Genomic DNA, 22,387 nt, shown 5'->3' with positions numbered 1-22,387 from the left:
GTGAGCAGGAGCCACATTCACGTCCTCATCTTTGTACCTTACCACAAACCCAGCATATCATCAGGTCAGTTACTTTTTAAAGACTTTTTTTCCAATTTCTAATTATTTTGAAAACAGACTTGAAACAATACTACCTTACTGAAACAATCTTTTTTAGCCCACAAAAATTTTTTGCCATACGCTAAGATAATATTTCAAAAAGTATAATATTATTTAATGAACTAACAATATTGTTAAGATTCATGTGAGTTATGAACCTTATTTTAAAAATACAGTATATTTCAAAGTATCTTTAGGAAGTGGCAATATTACTATATCAGATCATCACTATGTAACAATTCTGAAAGGATTATAAATCACTACTTTAATAGTGCTAGTCACTTGTGCAATTTGACTCAAAACTGATTTATTTAAGAGGAATGGAAAAAAATCAAGCATACACCTCTGGTCAGGATGTACAAAAGAATGGTCTGCACACTTAAAAAGCAAAAAAAGAAAAGAAGAAAGGAGGAAAGAAAGAAAGAAAGAAAGGAAGGAAGAAAGAAAGAAAGGAGGAAAGAAAGAAAGAAAGGAGGAAAGAAGGAAAGAAAGAAAGAAAGAAAGAAAGAAAGAAAGAAAGAAAGAAAGGAGGAAAGAAAGAAGAGAGGGAGAGAGGGAAGGAAGGAAACATGTTTTGCATAGGAAAGAAAAATCCAAGTTATAGATTCTCATTGTGGAACTGGATCTCAGAGATCATTCCCCCAATTCCTTATTTCAGACATAAAAATCAAAGAACTAGGGCACAGCAAAGCAAAATATAACTTACCCACTTTAGTGAACAGCTTTACTAAGACTCAATTCAGAACTTCTAATTACAAATTATGTAGGGTTCCCAAAATATTAAAATATTATCAAGAAAAGAAGAATCAAATGATGAACAATGATTATGTGATTGATATATAAAACTATGCCCAGATTCAAATAGTTCTCTTATCATGTAAGGATTTACTAAGTTTCACCAAGTAAGTACAGTGTATATAGCACAGTAAACTGTTATTTTCATAAATGTCAGGTAATAGACATCCATTCCTACCAATACTTCATGATACAGTTCAAAAGCACCATTTTTGTGTTTTTTTCTGGTTTACTTGATAGTATTTATTAGTTTTTTCTTTGTTTATCAAGAAACTCATAATACCTGTTCACATACTTGAATCCCTACATACTTCCCATTTCTCAACAGAAAAAAAAACCTAGCTTATTGTTAATATCCTTCCAGTGCTCAGTATCTTGTCTAGAACACAGCGGATAGAGTGGGGCTTGTTAAATGACCATTAGTTTATGAGTGATCTAATGGATGCACAAGTAAATTAGAGGATGATGGCAAAAATGTAGTGAAAAGGGTCTTAGTAAATTTCAGATTATAAAATATTTCACAACATGAATTTTTACTAATTTTAGATGTTCCTTTTTATCATCAAATATGAGATTACTATACCATTGCAATTACAGTGCTGAATTTTCAATAAGAAACCAAGAAAAGTTGAATCAATAATTAATTAGTTAATAGGAATATTAATTGAAAATGCTGACTTCAAAGGAGAAAATATTGGTAAACCACTGAGATCAATGATAATTGAAAGTAACTTAATTCCATGACAGTATTCTCCAAAAGAACACAGCATAAATATGCAATTTGTCTGAATCTCTAAAAGAAAATAACAACAAATTGAAAGATTATCACCTGCGTATGTAAAGAGGAGAAATATTATGCTAATTATGTTAATACATGACTTAACATATGTATACTTCTATTTTTAGAGCATAGCTATAGTTCTGTGGGGCATTTTTAACTTGCTTATTTCATTTTAAAAACAATCTAGAATGATATGTTCTGCTGATAATCTTTTTCCAATTTATAGTCAGAATACCCATTAGAATCTTTTTGTTAATGAAAGATGCTACATAGGATTCTGGGTTAGAACCTGAGAATTTAAATGTCTAGCAAAACTCTCAAAATAGGTTGATACTGCTAGCTCAGTAATCTCAATGTTAAAACCATCCATCAACACCTCTATTGGACTAAGCTAAATTATGCTGCAAGTATCCAGAAAGCCTGAATAATTTGATATTTCTCATACCAGTTATATTTCTTAAAATAAACTATTTGACAAATGGAAGTAGATTATTTAGTTGTCATAATAACTTGTCATGAACTAGAAAGTATTTATCAAAGTTAACTCTCTGGCTTCAAAATGAAAATATCTGAATATCCCTAAGTAACTATTCTAAACTAAATAAAATGAGGAAAATTTTAATGCATCAAGAATCTACTTACTATGTATTTTTAGATACAGTGATCATATGCTATTGTAGTCAACATTTGACTTCAATCATGTGAAATATACACATATACAAATTGAAGTGTTTCAATACTTACATTTTCTGTGGTTCCAGTAATTACATGGAGGCCATCATATGTGGATTTAATATACATACCCTAAGAAAAAAGACATGACCAGTAAAAATGAAGCAATAAATACAGGTATTTCTTTCAGTTTTAAAGTCATTTTAAAATGTCATATGTAAAAAGCTAATAGTTCTGAAAACTGTTGAGCATAGAGCTCTAAATGGGAAATGAAATTAATGTAAGTTTAAAAGAAGGTTGTTTACCAGTGAACTCTAGTTTCTTAAATGAAATTTCACAGTTTAATATATAATAAACAAATAACCCAAACAAAAGTATACATGGAAAATTTTGGCCATAACAATATGGCAATCTTCAACCTTATGCTGGTTACGGTTTATGACATATACACTTTTGAGTTAATATCTATCTCATTACTTATTGGAAAGCAAAAATATTAAAAACATAAAGGAGAATGATTGGTGCTAACACTTCTACCATTGTGAATAACAAATCAATAAAAGAGCTAAAACAATATTTGTTCAAGATTTTTACATTTGTTTTAGATTTTTACAATAAAAGATCGTGAGAAAACAAAGTGGGAGACAGCAGTAAACCCCCCAACAAACCATTGTTTGGACTAGAAAAAATCAACAACATCCTGCAAAATTATCCATCCATCCATCCATACATCCATCCACCCATTAGTCATCACTAATACTTATTCCAATGTGCCATGGGCTGTTTTAAGTATCTTACATTTATTTTATGAAATTCTATGTGGTGTAGCTATCACTGACCCTGTTTAGAGGTAAAGAAACTTGTCATTCAAATATCATTGTTTTTCTGAAAATGCGATGACTACTGGGCTTGAATTTCATTAAAATCATCTCTCTTATTTTTCTTTTCCATTAGGAGTTGATTCTGAACAGCTTCCTCTGCCCTCCTCAGCTTGCTCAAATGATGTTTGCTTCACTTAATCTCCAAATACCAGTTAAGCAATAACTGGTCAAAGCCTCACAATCAAGATGGTAAAATAAGGCACATTTGGATATAGTTCATACACCTCACTAAGAGAAGCCTAAAGCCAAGGAGCGTCTCCAATGATACTTATAGGCCCTTCTGTTCAACTCATTATCTCATTTCTGTCATCCAATTTTCAATTATTCTAATAGATCTCATTTCCCCAGCTTTTAATTCTCTAAGTATTGTATTTTTAAGCAAATCATATGACTTAATTACAACTAAGCACACTTGTTTGCAGTCTTTCCTATGCCTTTGCCTTTTAGACATTTAAGCACCTACTGATTGATTCTCAAACTGATTTATTTTAAACGTGACATATGAAGGTTATTCAAAAGTGAGTGCATTTTAAAATAACATCTTGAATAACTCATATAAAGCATCTAGCCTTTTGCAAATTTGATATGAATCATAAGAGTCACCTTTAATTCTTTCCATTTATGTTGAACACTTTAGATTTTTCGTTCTCTCCTGTAAAATATCAATTCAGTTGATGTATTGCTCACTGTTCTCCACATATGAGGCTCTTTAAGCAACTTCACATTTAAAAATATCCTTTTAAGCTGCTCACACCTACCTTTAGTAATTCCAAATTTGGATATAAGAGATGTTCTCTGTATGTGCTCTTAGGTTGAGAACTTGGGAATCCCTGACATCATTGGGCCTACTTTTTACTTTTATTCTTGGATCCACCCTCCACAGAGGCTGCAAGAAATGAGTCTAGTGGAGATAGGAAAGGATGTCATGGGGCTGAAGAAATAGTTAAGCTTTCTGTAATAAGACAGGAGAAATTTCATGAAGGCTTGATCTAAAACGTATTGACAAGCCTGAAGAAATAGACTGTAAAACTGTTTAGGATGAAGGCTTTTGAAATGATTAGATATAAAATATTGAAGGAAGTCTCTGATTTTTAAAAAAATTTTCTTATCATAGACAGCTACCAAACAGCTAATACCATTAATTGAGAAGAGGGAAATAAATAGAAGAATTTGGAGATTTTTTTAATCTAAAGAAAGAGATTGATTGGAGAGTTAATGTCATTTGTCAGTGTGAAAGGACCTAGAGTCACTTAGGGGCTAAGCATCTGGGCACACCTGTGCGGATATATCCAGACTATGGTTAGCCTCTGAGGGTGTCTGTAAGGTATTATCTCTACTAGATTAAGTGATGTGATTGGAGGAGACCCATCTTAACTGTCAGGGAATCATTCCCTCCGCTGGAATGTTGACTGTATATAAAACATTGAGAAGATGAATTGAGTGCTAGCACTCATTGGTTTTTACATCTTGATTGTGAATGCGATATTACTAGTGGCCTCAATATCCTGCTTCCTCAGTCTCCTGTCATGAAGAACTTGGACAATGAGCTAAAATAAACCCTTTCTCCCTCCCCCCTAAAAGATAATTTTTTAAAAAAATGCCAGATATATTTTATTTAGATTTACCTCATAAATTCCTGCCTGGTTATTATTTAATACAATATAATTCCGTGGTTCTGTTCTTGCAGACTAAGAAAATAAATGCTAACTCTACAGGGCTGCAAAGAAAATACAAGGCAAATGGAAAGTCTTCCTACCACCCACATTAACTTCTAATTTATTTTTCCTTTTCTCTGAAAGTTGTTTTCCAAACTATTTTGATGTTTGGGTCTTACCATTTTAAGTTTGTCTACTCTTAAAAGCCGATACAAACCCACCTTAAGTTAAAAAGCAAAAGATCTCTCCAGGGGCAATATATTCATAGAGGAAATAAATTGTTCCTAAAGTCCGTCAATTAGTTGTGGCTCAATTCATATGTCTATTGTTTCCCATGCTTCTGGTACAAAATAGTACGAAAATTTTATACAAATTCCCCCAAAACTAATCTAATCTAATGTTGTATTAGCTCATTTTTTCACTGTATACATTATGCTATAAACATCTTTCATTGAAAATAACTTAAAGAGGAGATGAAGAAAGAAAAATACTCAGTATTATGCATTGAAGAGTGTTTATATTTTAAAAAATATTTTAAAAAATGAAATTACTTTTGTAAAGGTTGACCCTTCATGCAGATGTGTTCCAAAAGCCAAGAATATATATCTACAAGTAAGGACAGATCAAACACTGTATGTCTATGTATATGTATTATTTTACTTACATAACCATAATTATGATGAATTTTCATTTATAAACAAGATTAAAATTCCTAATAGAAAATAGAACAATTATGAAAATATACTGACATAATGGATATATGAGTATAATTTCTTTCTCTCAAAAAGTATCATACTTTTAATTTATCAGTTATATAAAACATTTTATGGCTTCTTCTTAGCATATCTGATTTGTTAGCACTGTTGTTTATGCAGTTCGGGGATATTTATTGTAAGTTAGATAAGACTTGATTAAATAAAGCTCTTTTGATATCATGGCTTTCAATTTAATAATATCAATAGCTATTATGTAGCCAATGAGTGGGTATCATATATAGTATTACTAAGCTAGACATAAGCATTATTCATGTCCCATATATACTGTCAAGGGATTTTAATCACACTACTCAGAGTGATATGCAATTTCAAATGTAACAATTGTTTATGTCTGGAATTTCTATTTAATATTTTAGGACCGCAGTTGATCATGTTAATTGAAACCACAGAAAGTAAACTTCAGATAAGAGTGGGAAGTGGTATAATGAGACTTCTGAATCATAAAGGTTTCTTCATATAGCTTACAAATATTAGAAATAGGTATACAAAAAAGTCAACATTAGATATAATACTTACAACTTAGTCTGATGTCATGTAATCATAAGGCTATATTTGATTTTCATCTTCTCATGAAAATACTCATGAAATCCAAAAATGTACTAGGAACTATCGACACCCAGAATCAATTTGCCAACCAACAGGAGAAGTTCCTTGTATAGAATACATGGATGGCCTCAAAGTAAATATCACTGGTGGCCAATAAAGGCTTTCCTCTCTGAGATAATTACAAACATGTCAATAAAGACATGCATACATGTATATGAAAAAGACTCATAAAAATTAAAGTTTACTTAGAGATCATTAAGTGTATATTTGTTTCCAAGATTTCTATTTTCTATAATACTACTGTTTATGGGGAGAAAAATTAGAACACCATAGGATGAAACTAATTTGTAATAAGTACATTGCAGGGAAATGCTTCCAGCTGGTTTTTGTTTAGTGTGTCTGTGTCTTCCTCACACATATCAATGTTATATACTTCCTTTGTAAAGGTATATTTAAAAAGCTCAAATGATTAATATAAAAATTTATCAACATAGTTTATAAATGTTAGCCTAGTGGTAGCAATATCCAGTTGTTTATTCAATTCTTATAACAACACATGTGAATAAAGGAATGGATGCATTTCATAAATGTTATAGGTTCTTGGGAGATGCCTCAGTGGGTAAAGTGCTTGATAAGTAAATATAAAGACCTCAGTTTGGATCCCCAGCTCACACATAGAATGTCAGACATTGTGGAACTTGACTGCAATCAAGGGCTGGGACAAACAGGAGGTATTAGGGTGCTTGCTGGCTAGTCAGTCTGTTGAGCTCCAGTTTTATTTAGTAAGATACTCTCATCTCAACAAAAGAGAGAACAACTGAGAAGGACACTCAATGTTAAAACCTGGCCACAACACATACAGGTACAGTCATGCCTTCTTGGACACACATATACACACATTATTATAATATTCCTCAGAAGTACTCATACACAAAAATGTGACTTTACCTACCCAATGAAAAAGAAGATCTATTAAAACCAGAAAAAAAAATCAAAGTAAAATAAACAAAAAAATAATACCCACTTGGTGGTAACACTGTGCTTACTATAAAACTCTTAAAAGTTCTTAAGCTAAGAAATTTTAATTGGTGAAAGAATGCAACTAATGATGACCCAATTAAATAGGATGATTGAGGAATTGCCATTTTTGTTTCTCTCTATTTTTATGGATCTGTGTTTTAAAGGTGATTTTTTTTTGACACCATCTTACTACCTAGACTTTTCTAGGAAATGAAAAGAAGGACGAGTCTCTGTGGAAATTCATAGATGTTTACATTTGGAGGCCGCTTCTTTGCCCACATCACTTGCTGTATGCTGACTGATGATGGCTTGATAAACATGGTATTCCTTACCAGCCCTTCACTTGGTTTGATATTTGCCAGCTGAATCACTTCCAGGTGAGCAGACTGTGAAACCAGAGGATCGGACGACAAGGATATGATGTGGTCACAGACCCCAGAGAGAGTTTTACACTGGAAGTGAAAGATAAAAGTTATGGTAAACATATGTTGTCAGTATTATTTTGTGGGAACCAAGGTATAATATTCTCCCTCCACTGTATTTTAGTTGTTCTATGGTTACTGCATTAGTCTACCTTGAAGGTGATGATTCTCTTTGTCTTTCTAAGCTCAGCTTCCCTCCACTATAGAAACTGTCAAGCTAAATTTGTCTCTATAATGGGACTCACGATTTTTCCATTTGTTTCTTAAGACTTCATTTTAATTGTAGTTATCAGCTCCTAAAGACAGACATTAATCTCATAACACCAATAACTAAAGAAAACAAATATGGCCCTGATATGAGGATAGATGCATGTAATTACCACACTGACAATGACTTTGTCTGTAAGCAAGTTCTATACTTTTGGCTGTTTTCTTCGGATAGAAAATTATATGATGCAATAAAAATTGCCTTATAAGGTTTATAATTTAAATATGATAATACATTTTAAAGAGCCAAATATAGCTACTATTCAATGATAATTAACAATTCTTACCTATAAAGTCCTTAGTCCTTACACATGAAGTGAATTAACATACCATACTTAATTCCAAAACTGTCTTATAATTAATAATAATCACAGCAGCCAGTTTAGCTGCATAACAATCATGACCAGTTCACTTATCTCCCTCTGATTTTAAGGTCTTGGTGATTTGGGTTAAATGAAGATGTTTACCTTGATAAACTTCTACTCATAAATAATGGTTTGTGTAATTGTATACTGGACATCTAGAATCACCTGGGATACAGGCCCAAGGCATGCTTGTTGGGATTATCTTGATTACATTAATTGAACTGAGATGACCTGCCCATTATGGCAGCACTATCCCTGGGCAGGGTATCCTGGACCGTATGAGAATAGAGAAAGCTAGTTGGTCACTAGCGTTTATGTATCCATTGCTGTTTCTGATGATGGATGTGATAATGTCAGCTCCATCAAGCTCTAGCTGCTGTGACTTTCTCCCCAATGATGGACTGTAACCTGGAACAGTGAGCTAAAATGACTGCTTTCTTCTTTGTCAGTCTCCCCAGTGCTTGTTATAAATTTGTGAACCATCACACCAGGCTTACATCATTATTTTAAAAAGTCATATTAACCCTACCCCAGATTGTATTTTTGAAAAATAATAGACTAGGGTAATACATTGTAATTCTTATTTAATATTATTACTAGCAGAAATTATTTGTAGAGTGCTTACAAATATTTGGCACGATGAAAAATACTTCATATTTGTTCTCATTTATCATTCTACCTTCCCGCAGGAGGTATTAGTATAGTCAGCTGAGCAATTAGTCTAAAAACCAAGCCATGGTTGCTGTTTCGGTAGAACGATCTGAATTCTAAATTATTGGGTTTACTTTATTAATTATTAACTTGTTTTTAATAAACTTCATTTTTTATTGCTTGGCCTGCATTAGATGTGTTAGATAACAACTAAAAAAGATAGTATAATAAAATTAAATCATTTCTATTGATGTTTTGCAAGTTATAGTATTCCTTGGAATACGTCTTCTTTCAAAACCTTAAGGCAATTTTTACCAGCAAAAGAGCAATTCTACTATATCTAGAAGATGACTGGGAAAACTTTATAAAGGGCACTTTTCTTTTTTCAATATTCACTCCAAAGGATTTCATATCTTTAGTTTTAAAAAGAAAGAATACCAACTTTTTAAGCTATGTGTCAAAAAAAAAATGAAAGGCTGATGCTCCCTGATGGTTCAGTGGTTAAGATTCAGCATTTTCTCAAAAATCTAAAGGGACTATACGATGACAAGAATTATGACTACCTTTTCGGATTGTCATAAGCTACCTAATATTCTGACAAAGAATTAATGCCTGAATAACAGTGGGAAAATCTAGTTATGATGAAGAACAATTTAAATATAAATGGTTTCAGGTTATTTTTCTATGGGGTAGTCTATATTAATACCATATATTAATTAATAAATACTTTATAATCTTACACATGGATATATTCTTGTGAATCAGCTTGTCTATTTTAATATATAAAATCTAAAGGACAAAGGAACATCTAGGCACAGTATGTTTACTATAATATGATTTTAAAGGCAACATTTTAGTCACATTAGGGAGTCACAAAATAACCTCATTTGATTAACAAATAACAAGATATAATAATATTCTTTCATTATCTCTAAACATATCTGATAACATTAAAGCTATGCCTATTTATTTTTAAATAGAAATTTATCAGTGATCTAACAAATAACTGTAGTACTGCTCAGTTATTCTTCAGAATATATTGGAGCAAGTAAATCAAAATATCTTTATATATACTAAAAGAGAATTCTAATCCATGTGACCTCATTTAAAAACAACAACAACAACAAAACCTCTAGGCTTACTAGGTAAAACAAAAGGCTTAACCCAAAGCAACTTCCACTTTTTACTTCTATACATGAATACTAATTTTAAAGTGTATAAAATGCAAAACTTAGATAAATTAAGAAATCAACAAATGGCATACATGTAAAATATAGGATTTAATACACACATAGTTAAACATTGTCAATTACACAGAAATACACGAGTTTTATTGTAGGAAATGTTAGTTTCTGAGTTAAACATTTTCTAATAGTTTAAAGTACAGACTACACTTTTACAGACTACACTTTTACTTTACTATTTGGATGGGATATTAGAATAATTAAGCATAAATCTTACCTGCACCTCTGTGTCATTTTGTGATAAAATTTGTATTGTTTTTGGAAATCAAAAGGTATGCTGTTTTTATAAAATATACATTGATTCAAATAGTGGTAAAGAATTCTAAATGATAAATTTCACTTGGAAATATAATATTTTGTGTTTCATTCCTTGATAGATTTTATCTTCATTGAACTAGAAATCCTCTTTATTACATTTATCTGTGAATATATGAGTACACACACACACACCAGAGTGTGAGAGAGAAGAGGGGAGGGGCAGGAGGAGGGAGAGAAGAAGAGAGAAAGAGGGGGGTGGAGGGAATATCCATAGAGTCAACGCATGTATTCATGCATGTAGATACCATAGGACAACATTTGGAAGTCATTTCCTTCTTCCAGGGATCAAGCTCAATCTGTCAGCATTGCTGCCAACCATCTTTACCCACTGAGCCATCTCACTGTATTTTATCTACTGTCATCATTATTAAAATATAAGATACACTCAATCATGAATAACTCTGAAAGAATACAGTTTAGGAACAAAATTTAAGTTGGTATTTAAAAGTGATTTCAAATACATATTCTCCATTACAGGAAGAATTTCTTATTCATAAAAGTAAAGATTATCAGAAGACAACTTTTAACTTAAAAACTAATGTAATAGAATATAAAATTTCAATATGATGTCAAAATTAGATTAATGTCTAGAAAAGACTTTCAAGTATCTTCAGGAATCAACTACAGATGCAAGCAACTAAAAGTCACGTAAACTAATTCATCTCTAATTACTCTTGTAATCTATCTGTGTTTCTGCTAATTTGTGTCACAAACATAAACCATGTTACACTTGTGGTTCCTGAAAAAGTAATAAAAGTAATAACCCCTAAGACCTTCTTGTGAGTTAAAATTATTAATTCAAAGCTCACTGCACTCAAAACATCTTATTTTCTAAGTTATTACATCGTAATGTATAGGTCCTGACAATTATTGATATCATCTACCTTGTCACTAAAGCTTCTTTATTTATTTTTTTTATTTTAAAAATTTTATTATTATGTTTTCTTTTTTTGTCACTAAAGCTTCTAATTGCTAAAATACTCATAGTTATAGAGTTTCAATGACCATAACTGAAACTTTTTCTTCAATTTTCCTAAATGGCACATGGGTATCCTGAGAGGCCAAACAACCTATATAAGCTGACAGAGTTAAAGGCATAGTCAAAGCAAAACTCCACAAATCTTGATGCTCAATAAAGCATTTGTTCTCCAGTGACATGCCAACACCCACAAAAGAACAAGTTAGAGGTATAAATATAGCATTTTATATTTATGTTTATATTTATATTTAAATGATCAAAAGAAATGTTTCTGTAATTATTCTCTCTTGGTTATTAGTTGCTTTATAGTTTATTTAAAAATTTCCAAGTTGTTTTGTTTGGTCTGGATCTAAACTTAATTTGATCATGTACTTGGGATTGATACAAATAACCACAAACCCAGTGACTTAAAATAATGCACTTATTATTTCCCAGTTTCTGTGAGCCAGGAATCTAGATACTAGACCCAGTTCTATTCTCCAGATTATGGTTTTATAAGCCTGTCAGGTTCCAGCAGGGCCAAATTTCCAAAAGAGAGGCTTTAGAAGGGAGAAAAATCTGCTTTCATGTTAATTTAAGTAATTGGTAGAATTAATTTCATTGAGGCTATATTATTTGGGTTTCATTTTCTTTCTGTCTATCATCCAGGGATTATTCTTAGCTCCCAAGAGTTGCCCTCAGGTTTTGTCTATGTGGGGATACTACATAGGACACATTATAACAAGGTGGATGGCTTTTGCAAGGCCAAGATAAGATTTCTTGTCTTCTTTTAGACATTTAACAAGGTCTTACAAAGGCTAAGTTTATCAAACATAATTTCTCTTTTTTCTATGATATCCATGTCAAATGATAAATTATTTTAAGAATATCTGAAAAAAATTCCTTTGCTTTTGTCATACAACAAAACCTAGCCATGTGGAAGTGGAATTCATTGTATATTCTGATCTTAATTACATTCAAGAATTGCCAGTTACATCCAGAAGCCTGGACCTTGGCAGCCATCTTGGAATCTTACCCACCACAGAAGTGAATGGAAAACTATTTACAGAATGTCACTGAGATAATAACCATACATTTCTGAACCACAGAATTAGATTTTTGTTCTCATAGAAGGGTGTCCATATGAGAGTGATAAAGAAGTTGGGAATGAATGCCAACTCACAGCTCACTAGCTGCATGACATTGAGAAAAATTCTTAATTCTTCCAAGTGTCAAAGTTCTGTCACACAATTTTGATTTTTTAAAAAGACAGTAACTACTTTTCTGCATTAGGATGGGGACATAGCATAAGCTAGAATTCAGAACTAGGTCTATTCTATTTGCCTGCTGTATCAGGAAACAGTGACATAAAGCTTTGTGGTGGGTACCCAAAGCAGATGACAGACTTAAGAGAAGATATGCTACTTTCTATGCTCAACGATGATAACACTTTAGATGTAGCAGTGACTCAAGATAAGGCTATTAAGAAGGTTACTTAAGCTTTGAGCACTAGATTCTCATAGAGTAAATGAGATGGGTGGGCTCAATAACTTAGAGGCTACTTCATCTTTTCATATATACAGATTCTTTTTAGGAAAATAGGGACCAAAGAGCTGAAACCTCTGATCAATGTTTACACATATACTCCAGAAATTTAAAGATGGCATGTATGGTTTTGCAGAGGTAAATGCTACCCATATTGTGATGGTTAGGAACTTATTAATTCTCAGCTCTAAATTTACCCTTTAGTGCCTTTTCTATATATAGTAATGGACTGTGTGCTTATGCATTTCCTTTACATTGGCTACAATGTTATATTTTTTGTCAGTAGAGGGCACTGCAGTGACACTGCAGGGATAAAGAAGGCTTCTCTCTGGGTTCTCATGGATTACATATTAAATTTATTTGTATCTAATTTAGGGTCTATTCATGATACCCATTTTTTTTAAGGAGACCAGGTAATGTCCTGCTCCAACCACATATTTAGACCATTTATTCAAACCTCTCAGCAACTTTGCAGCCTTGTCTAGGCTCAGACTCTGTCATCTTGAGGCTATCTTGAACCCTTACTATAGCAGCACCCAAACTCTTGCTATAAGATCTTAAACCATCTTCAGTTGCCTGCATTATGAAATGTTCTCTCTCTCTCTCCTGGTCTTGCAAGTAATGGCCAGTTCTTATCTAGGTAATCCTATGAGGCTGCAACCATACTTTCTAAGCTCAGGGGTGAATGTTCTGCCTATGTAAGTTATCTTTTCCTGGATACTCATTTCTCTTAGTCTTCTGGGATGCTTTAGTATTCCTTTTATATCACAACAGATATTATTCTAATATAGGCTAATAATTATATGTACCAAAGTTCTCTTCTTTAAGTTACTGTGTACTTTCCGTCTCTATTCTGATTCAAGTACATTGGACATTAATATTATGGCAACTTGGCTGTACTTTTAAAAATCTAGGGTCTTTAATCACATACAGACTGGTACCTGATAAATACTGTCCTCAAGTTTATCACTTTATGTGGCAACTATGCTTTCTTATGATTTTGGCGAGTTTATCATAAAAAAACTGAAGCATTTATACCTAAGAAATTACAGCTAGCCCAATTCCTCAACTTAATTAGAAAGGCTAATTTAAGCTTGTTCACAAATAGTAAGTGTCAAACTGAAGTCAGGACACCAATTTTTTAAACTCTCAGCAATGCCCTTTCTTCTACAGTATGTTAGTAGTTACTATAAACAAATACTTTATGAAGACAATGATTGTGCCCTCAGAGTTGGTCTAAACTGAGCATTCTGCAATGTAGAATATGTTCAGCAAATATAATATCACCAGGAACACATAAACACACTACTGTGTCATACACTGTCTAGAACTATCATAGAATAAACAGAAAAATGAGTTTATTTGGGTTGTATTATTTTTTTAAAAAATCATTTCTTTATTTATTTATACTCCAGATTTTATTCCCCTCCTAGTCTACCTTCCGACTGTTCCACATCCCATACTTCCCCCTCGCCCCCTGTCTTCACGATGTCCCCACCCCCACCCCCATACCACCAGACAACCCCACTCCCTAGGGCCTCCAGTATCTTCAGGGCTAGGTGCATCTTCTCTGACTAAACCCAGACCTGGCAGTCCTCTGCTGTATATGTGTTGGGGGCCTCATATCATTTGGTGTATGCTGCCTGGTTGGTGGTCCAGTGTTTGAGAGATCTCGGGGTCCAGGTTAATTGAGGCAGTCTCAATTATTATTAATTTTAAGAATACAGGTTTCTCCTTTTGTCCTAGGAAAGGCAAACATTTTCTACTTCCATCATATTATATTTATATTTCTCCTTTGTCTTTTTTGCATGAATCACAATTTTAGAGGAGTCAATTTTTAAGAGATTTATTCATTTTTATTTTATGTATATGAATGTATGTGTGAGTATGGGCAGTGGGTGTGTGTGTGGGTGTGTGTGTGTGTGGGTGTGTATGTTTCCACATACTTGTATGCCTGGTGCCGGAGAAGCCCAGAAGAGGTTGGTGAATCCCCTGGAACTTAGATTACAGATGCTTTACAGTGTAGGTGCTGGGAACCAAACTACAATGTAGGTGCTGGGAACTGAACCAAGATCCCCTGCAAGAGTAGCAAATGCTCTTTACTGTTAAGACATCTCTCCATCCCAGAGATTTATTTATAGTTAAGATAGTTTCTTATATTAATAACCACTAAAGTGTCAAAATTCAACACTACACTCAAAAAAAAAAACCAATTTCTGGCTCAGTAATAGTCTTAGCATATATCTTTAGGTTGACTACAAAGTCAAGTACATGAAGAATAATGGGTTGGGAGAAAGGAGACAAAATGGAAAGAAAGAGAGGGAGGCAGAGAGGGAGAGGGAACTGGGAGGGGGAAGAGGGGAAGAGGGCATGGAGAAAGTAAAGGAGGAAGAAAAGAAGAAGCACATGTTTGAATGGTAAAGCACTTCATAACTAAGAAATCTCTTTAACACTAAAATAAAAAGGAAAGTGCATATTATTCTTCCCATTCTGTTTACAAAGACTACACTGTTGGGTAAGGTAAAATATGTTATTTGGTATCAGATAATTGGATTTAAACAGTATGACTTTAATCAATGACCATGGCCTGGGATCTTTTTTTTTTTTTGACTTTTTAATTGGATATTTTATTTACATTTCAGATATAATCCCCTTTCCCCATTCCCCCCCCAGAAACCCCTATTCCATCCCCCTCCTCCTGCTTCTATGAGTCTTCTCCCACCTACCTCCCTACTCCCACCTCCCTGTCCTCAAATTGCCCCCCACTCGGTGTTCAGCCTTCAAGGGACAAGGATCTTGTCTCCCACCTAGGCCTGACAAGGCCATCCTCCCATACATATACAGCTGGAGCCATGGGTCCCTCCCTACGTGCTCTCATGGGATCTTTTAAGAGTTTATCAAAGTTGACAAGTCCTTCAGGCCTACAAATGAGAACAGCAGGCTTGTAGCAAGCACAGTAAGCTTGCTAAAGCGCAAGGCATGCTGTAGTTTTTCCAAACAGAAAGACTGCAGTGAAAGGTGGGAGTGAGGCAAAAAAGCATGTAACTGAAGAAAGTTCCAGATTCTCTTTAGCTATTTTACCATATAAAACAAGGATGTTAGCAGAACAAAATAGGATCCCCAACATGCCCACAAACATGTAATACAGAAGGGCAAGCCCTAGTTGATGGAAACTTCAGACTTACTAATTTGAGGAAATCTTTCCACCCTCCTATGATTTTTTCCTGAATCTTAGGACTTCTTAACTGATATAAATCATTTCTGTCATTTTGTCATTAATTAAATTTAGTAAATGATAATTCTAGTATATAGGACATTAATTATCTGCAGTGTGTTCCACGGTCTCACTCAGTTTTGACAACTGAATCCAATGGCATCTCGTCCCCCCACCCCCAGATCGGACAACCAGGCTGTTCAGTCTCTTTTCTTTCATTGTCACATTTTACATTAATACACAGCCCTGTTCAGCACTACATGCAAATTCCCCTTCCACTACACTTTTTCATAGATTTCTCTGATTTTAAAGATGAAAAAGTGAAATGTCAAAGTTGACATTATTCAAGCCAGTTTTGACTATTTTATCTGTACGAATATGAAATTTATTATAAAAACTGTCAAAAGTATGACTACAGCAGAATAAGATAAACAATTTTATTTTCGTTATAAGCACATCATAAATTAATTTAAAACCCTCCATTTCATCCAGATTTTCCAGTTTTGTTGAGTATAGGCTTTTATAGTAGCATCTGAAGCCTTTTTTGAATTTCCTGCATTTCTGTTATTCTGTCTCTTCATTTCTGATTTTGTTAATTTGGATACTGCCTCTGGGCCCTTTAGTTAGTTTGGCTAGGGATTTATCTATCTTGTTGATTCAAAGAACCAGCTCTTGGTTTTGTTAATTCTTTGTATTGTTCTCTTTGTTTCAACTTGGTTGATTTTGGCCCTGACTTTGACTATTTCCTGCAGTCCACTCCTCTTGGGTGAGTTTGCTTCTTTTTGTTCTAGAGCTCTCAGGTGTGCTGTTGAGTTGCTAGCATATGCTCTCTCCAGTTTCTTTACCAAGGCACTTAGTGCTATGAATTTTCCTCTTAGCACTGCTTTCACTGTGTCCTATAAGTTTGGGTATGATGTGTCAACATTTTCATTAAATTCCAGGAAGTCTTTAATTTCTTTATTTCTTCCTTGACCAAGTTGTTCAGCTTTCACTTGTATGTGGGTTTTCTATGGTTTTTGTTGTTACTGAAGACCAGCCTAAGTCTGTGGTGAACTGATAGGATGCATGGGATTATTTCAATCTTCTTGTATCGGATATCTGCTAAATCCATTTGGTTCAAAATGTCAATAGGGAATGTACTTGAAGTTAAAAAGTCAGCTACTTTCTAACAAGCAAATATAATAAATATTTCTATAGTGGAATATTCATTTTAGTGGTAGTAATTTACTCTGTGCTTATGCTTTACTTAGCATTATAATTTAGAATCTTTATTTTAATACTGCTCAATGAATATTTTGAGATATTAATATATTTTATTCATAAATTATATATCCATGAACATTTTCAGACAGTAATCATGAATTGTAAATTATTATATACTGTAAATATACCATAGCTAACTACAGTATTACTCTATTTCTTATTTTTCATTATTATATACTATGCTTCTTTGAACATTTCCTGTAGAATATGTTACTGTGTTCCACAATTTATTCTAGATTCCACGATCAGGAAAGTATAGAACTATGATGAACTCTGGAGTCAGACTACAAAAGTTTTTTTTCTTTTCTTTTATTTGAGAATTTCATAAATGAGTACTGTATTTCATCATTTCCATCTCTCCTTCTCACATATTCAATCAATTCCATATGAGCTCTGATCTAACTTAATAGAAACATTTTATTGCATTTATGTACATGTCTTTGTGGATGATCACTTGAGACTGGATAACCTATCAGGGATCTTGTCCATGGAGAAAATTGATTTTTATTCTCTGAGCAGCAACTGAGTGCCCATGGTTCTTCTAGTGAAATTTCCTCCGTCTACATTGACATGTCAAATGGTGCTGCCATTCTTCAAGTATGCTAAGTTATCATACTGTTGAGATTTCATAAGTCCACTTTCCCCACCCTGTCTAGAGGTGAACAGCAGCAAGCATCCTGGTCCACTGGCTTCTGAAAATCTTTCCACCCTCCTATGATTTTTTCCTGAATCTTAGGACTTCTTAACTGATATAAATCATTTCTGTCATTTTGTAAAACTTAACATAACAATTCTATGCTTAAATTTATACATCTATAAAATAGAGATGATGGTAATATTTTTCCTGAGAACTAAAATGCATTAGAATGTATACAGTGCTCAAATTGCAAAATATCATGTAAATGTTAGAATTACTGTTTCTGAGACTTGAAAAGTATGTCAAATTTGTTTTCCTAAAAGGATACGGCACTAACAGGTATAGCAATAAATTATGTCCATCCTATTTTCATGAAGGTTATTATCAGCACCTGAGTGTTTTAAAAAGTATGTGTGTAAATAGACAAAAATATAATTTATTATTGCTTTCTAAAAATCCCTTGTTATCTGAGGATAATTGCTTCTGATGAGTACTAGTAGCTGTTATTATTTAAAATAGGATTTATCTTTTGATAGTCTGTTAAAACTTTTATTTAAAAATAATTGGCACTTCTATGTTCTTTCTTGTTCTTAACCATCTCATCTATGTTTGTTTATCATGTATTCTTGGTCATTCTGTACTTTTCTATTTTGAAATTTGATTTTGTTTCACTTATTTTATAATCTTACTCTAATACATTTATCAAGAAAGTACTTTAGTAAACTTGTTAATCTAAAAATGTGTATGTGGGTGGGTATTTTTTTCTGTGTATGAGCTTTGGCCATTGGTTTTCTTTGAAATATTTGCAGTTTTTGATCCACTGTCTTTTGGAAATATTCATTAATATTCATTCTCATTCTTTCTCCTTCTTTCTCTCCCCCTCTTCCCCTCTTTTTCTGTCCTCTCTCATATTTGAGAAAGAATATCAATATGTAGCCAAGGTTGACTTGGAGCTCGTGAGTCTCCTGTCTTAATTTCTCAAGTGCTGGATTGCAGACATAACTTCTTTTTTTGTAGTCCCTTTAGATGAATGAATGCAGGATTACTTCTTAACATTATGCTGATAAAATATTACTATGATAATATCTTGAAATAATTATCCTTCCAATATATTTTTTGAAATTATTTTTATTGGATATTTTATTTACATTTCAGATGTTATCCCCATTCCCCATTGCCCCATACCCAGAAACCCCCTATCTCACCCCCCTCCTCCTGCTTCTATGAGGATGTGCTCCCACCCACCAAATTCCACATATACAGCACATATATAGCTGGGGCCATGGGTCCCTCCCTATGTGCTCCCAGGCTGGTGGTTTAGACCCTGGGGAGCTCTGGTTGGTTGGTATTGTTGCTCTCCTCATGGGGCTGCAAACACTTTCAGCTCCTTCAGTCTTCTCTCTAACTCCTCCATTGGGAACCCTTGATCAGTACAATGGTTAGCTGTGAGCATCCGCTCTGTATAGGAGCCTGATATAGCTATCTCCTTAGAGGCTCTGTCAGAGCCAATATATTTTCTAAATTTGGTATACAAATTTCTTTTCTAAAATTATTCTCTTATAACTTTATTATTGCATTCTCAGAAAGAGCTGTTGATGAGTGAACCAAAACCTATCCACTAAAGCCTTTATTTTCTCTCATATGTGCCATTTCCTGAATATATAAAAATTTTAGTACTGTATTATTAAAGTTCAGTTTTATGAAAATATCAAATTTTCTTTAATATCCAATCTTTATTTTAATGATTTTATTGTGGTCTTCTATTTCTGTTTTGTTGTTTTTAATACAACCATTTTCTTAGCTCATTTGGTCTTAGTTTATAGTAGATGTACCTTCTTTATAATATGATATCATTTTTTAAAAATAGGCAGTGTTATTTTAGCTCTTACTGTGGACATTAAATATACTTCATAAGCCCATTTCATGAGGCAGGATTAATTTATTCGTGTAGTGTATTAAACGATATTTCCTTTTCTGTTTCTTTTTAAAAATCTAATATCTACATGTTGAACTAATTTAAGAAAAGACACAATTTATAACTTTCCTCAGCTAAGTTTTCCCAGGTGTTAAGAAGTGAAATGATATTTGTATTTCTTTATGGAATTCCTAAGCTGTAGTAGCTTTCCATGCGCGATCATTTCCTTCCTTTTGACAAATGACTCCATCCCTTCTAGACAAAATGAAGATCTAATCTATTACAAACATCTTCAACTAATTTTCTTCAGTATAAATATATTCACAATTATAACACTATATGTGCCATTTGAAATTTGTTTTTAACTTCACTAATCTTTTCCTTCCTTCCTTCCTTCCTTCTTTCCTTCCTTCCTTCCTTCTTTCCTTTCATCTTTCAAGAGAGGATCTCACTCCTGGCTTGTCTGGGAATTAACTATGCAGACCAGGCTAGGCATGAATTCACAGACTTAAGCTTGCCTCTGCTTTCCAAGTGCTGAGAGAAAAATGGCATAAGCCACCATGTCCAGCTCTACTTATCTAAATCTTGGTTTTAATCATATAAGAATATTTTATGTGATCCAAAATACTGTAAAACCTGAATTTCCATTCAGAGACTTGTGACTTCTTACTAAAGTATAATAAAAGTTTCAAGTGTTCTGTTATTTAACATTTGCTTAGTGGAGGCTGGGGTGTCTGTGATTAGGAACCTAGAATGAGAAGAAGAATCTCATGGCAAAGAATCATTTTCTGAGCTCAACTGACTGACTAATGCTAGTAGTGTCTCCACCATTACCAAACAGGATGTTAAACTTCCAACTGGCTGGGGTATAGAGTTTTGCTGAGTACACACACTGTATTCATTCTGAAAGTTTTAAAGTATTAATTTTGTCACTCATTTGCAATAGCAAATAACTCAGAATTTGGCATATGAAAAGAGAAGTGAGTAAAATCTACTATTAATATAAGTTCAATTTAGTAATGGTGTACATTAATCATTACAAATTCACTTAAGAAATAGTTATTTTAAAATATAAATAATTATTATTTATTTTAGTTTTAAATAAAACTCCAAGCATTATTTTATAGTCTGAAGCATCTTATTTCCTTAAGCAAAACTAACTAAAATTAGACTTAGGTGATCTCATAGAAGAGAAATCTTGCAATATTCTTTTATTGTTTAAATTCATTTCTGTTTGGGAAAGTGGGGAGATGGGAGGAATTTGGGAGGAATTGAGGGGGAGGAAAGCATGATCAAATATATAGTATGAAAAAACTTTTTAATAAAAAATAAAAGTTAATTCATTTCTGTCATCCTGTCATAAGATGACATCTGATTTTTTCCCAAATAACGTTTCATATTTTCATGGCCCTCTATCAATTATTATTTTGTATTTAATTACTTTGTAAACATTGGAATGTTGTTTTAAAATATGCATGTTCCCCTACTGGATCTATTCTTGTGTTTAATCAAACTGTAATTTTGCTATTGTTATGAATCATAATGTAAAATCACAGTGTAATTCTTATATGCAAGATATCTGATATGTGACCCCATTTGAAAGGGTCATTTGCTCCCCAAAGGAGTTGCATCCCACAGGTTGAGACTGTTAAAAGCCCTTAAGGGTTCAAGGACAAGGTCTCCTAGTGATAAGGAAGCACTATGTTAGATGCATTTAAAAATGTTTCTTCCAGAGTCTCTATCTCATTAAAAACAGATTTTTGTCTCAGAAGTCTCTCCTTGATCATATACTATTATGATTTCTTGTTACGTTATAAATGAACATTTCTCTATTCCCCAATAAACTCTATTTTCACTGTGTCAACAATAGGCAATTCCCCTGCCATTAAAAAATTCCATCTTCATTGTAACTATTATCACGATCATCTAGATTCAGAACCATTTTGACTATTTTACCACCAGCCAATGAATGAAAACCTATAGTCTCAATGATGACATAACCTTCTTAGATATCTACTTCAATGCATATTTTCATTTTTACATCACCTTTATAATAACACATCTTTAAAACTTTCAGGCTAAGTCTTGTCTTAAACTTCTGCAACTAGCTTACAAAATACTCATGGTCCCTTTTAAGTTTCAATTTACTAAGGTGGATCTGTTCTTTCATCTTGATCAGCATATTGAATGGAAGGTGTTAATTATAATGCAATGGGATTTTTTACTTTTCAATTTATGTGGGATTTTGTTGAGCATTTTAGCATAGTATTTCAACAGTTGATTTTGTTTCTTTAGGACATGCATAGTGGCTTTCCAATACCATACTCTTCTTTAAGAAGTTTCATACTTACAATCCTTGTCCA

General features: G+C 33.1%; 1 protein-coding gene across 5 annotated transcripts in view; it reads right to left on the bottom strand.

Moving 5' to 3' along the window:
* Positions 1–22,387, bottom strand: part of Cnksr2 (connector enhancer of kinase suppressor of Ras 2) — a 223,579-nt gene that overhangs the window by 112,032 nt on the left and 89,160 nt on the right. For all 5 annotated transcript variants that reach the window (XM_034486264.2, XM_076918814.1, XM_034486263.2 and 2 more), the window contains exons 6-7: positions 7,558–7,677; positions 2,420–2,479 (exon numbers count right to left, since the gene is read on the bottom strand). In XM_034486264.2, coding sequence (XP_034342155.1) covers positions 2,420–2,479; positions 7,558–7,677 — 180 coding nt within the window. The remainder of the gene's footprint in view (positions 1–2,419; positions 2,480–7,557; positions 7,678–22,387) is intronic.

This window comes from Arvicanthis niloticus, chromosome X (assembly GCF_011762505.2).
Source record: "Arvicanthis niloticus isolate mArvNil1 chromosome X, mArvNil1.pat.X, whole genome shotgun sequence".
Classification (NCBI taxonomy): domain Eukaryota; kingdom Metazoa; phylum Chordata; class Mammalia; order Rodentia; family Muridae; genus Arvicanthis; species Arvicanthis niloticus.
This window is presented reverse-complemented; position numbering and strand designations above follow the sequence as displayed.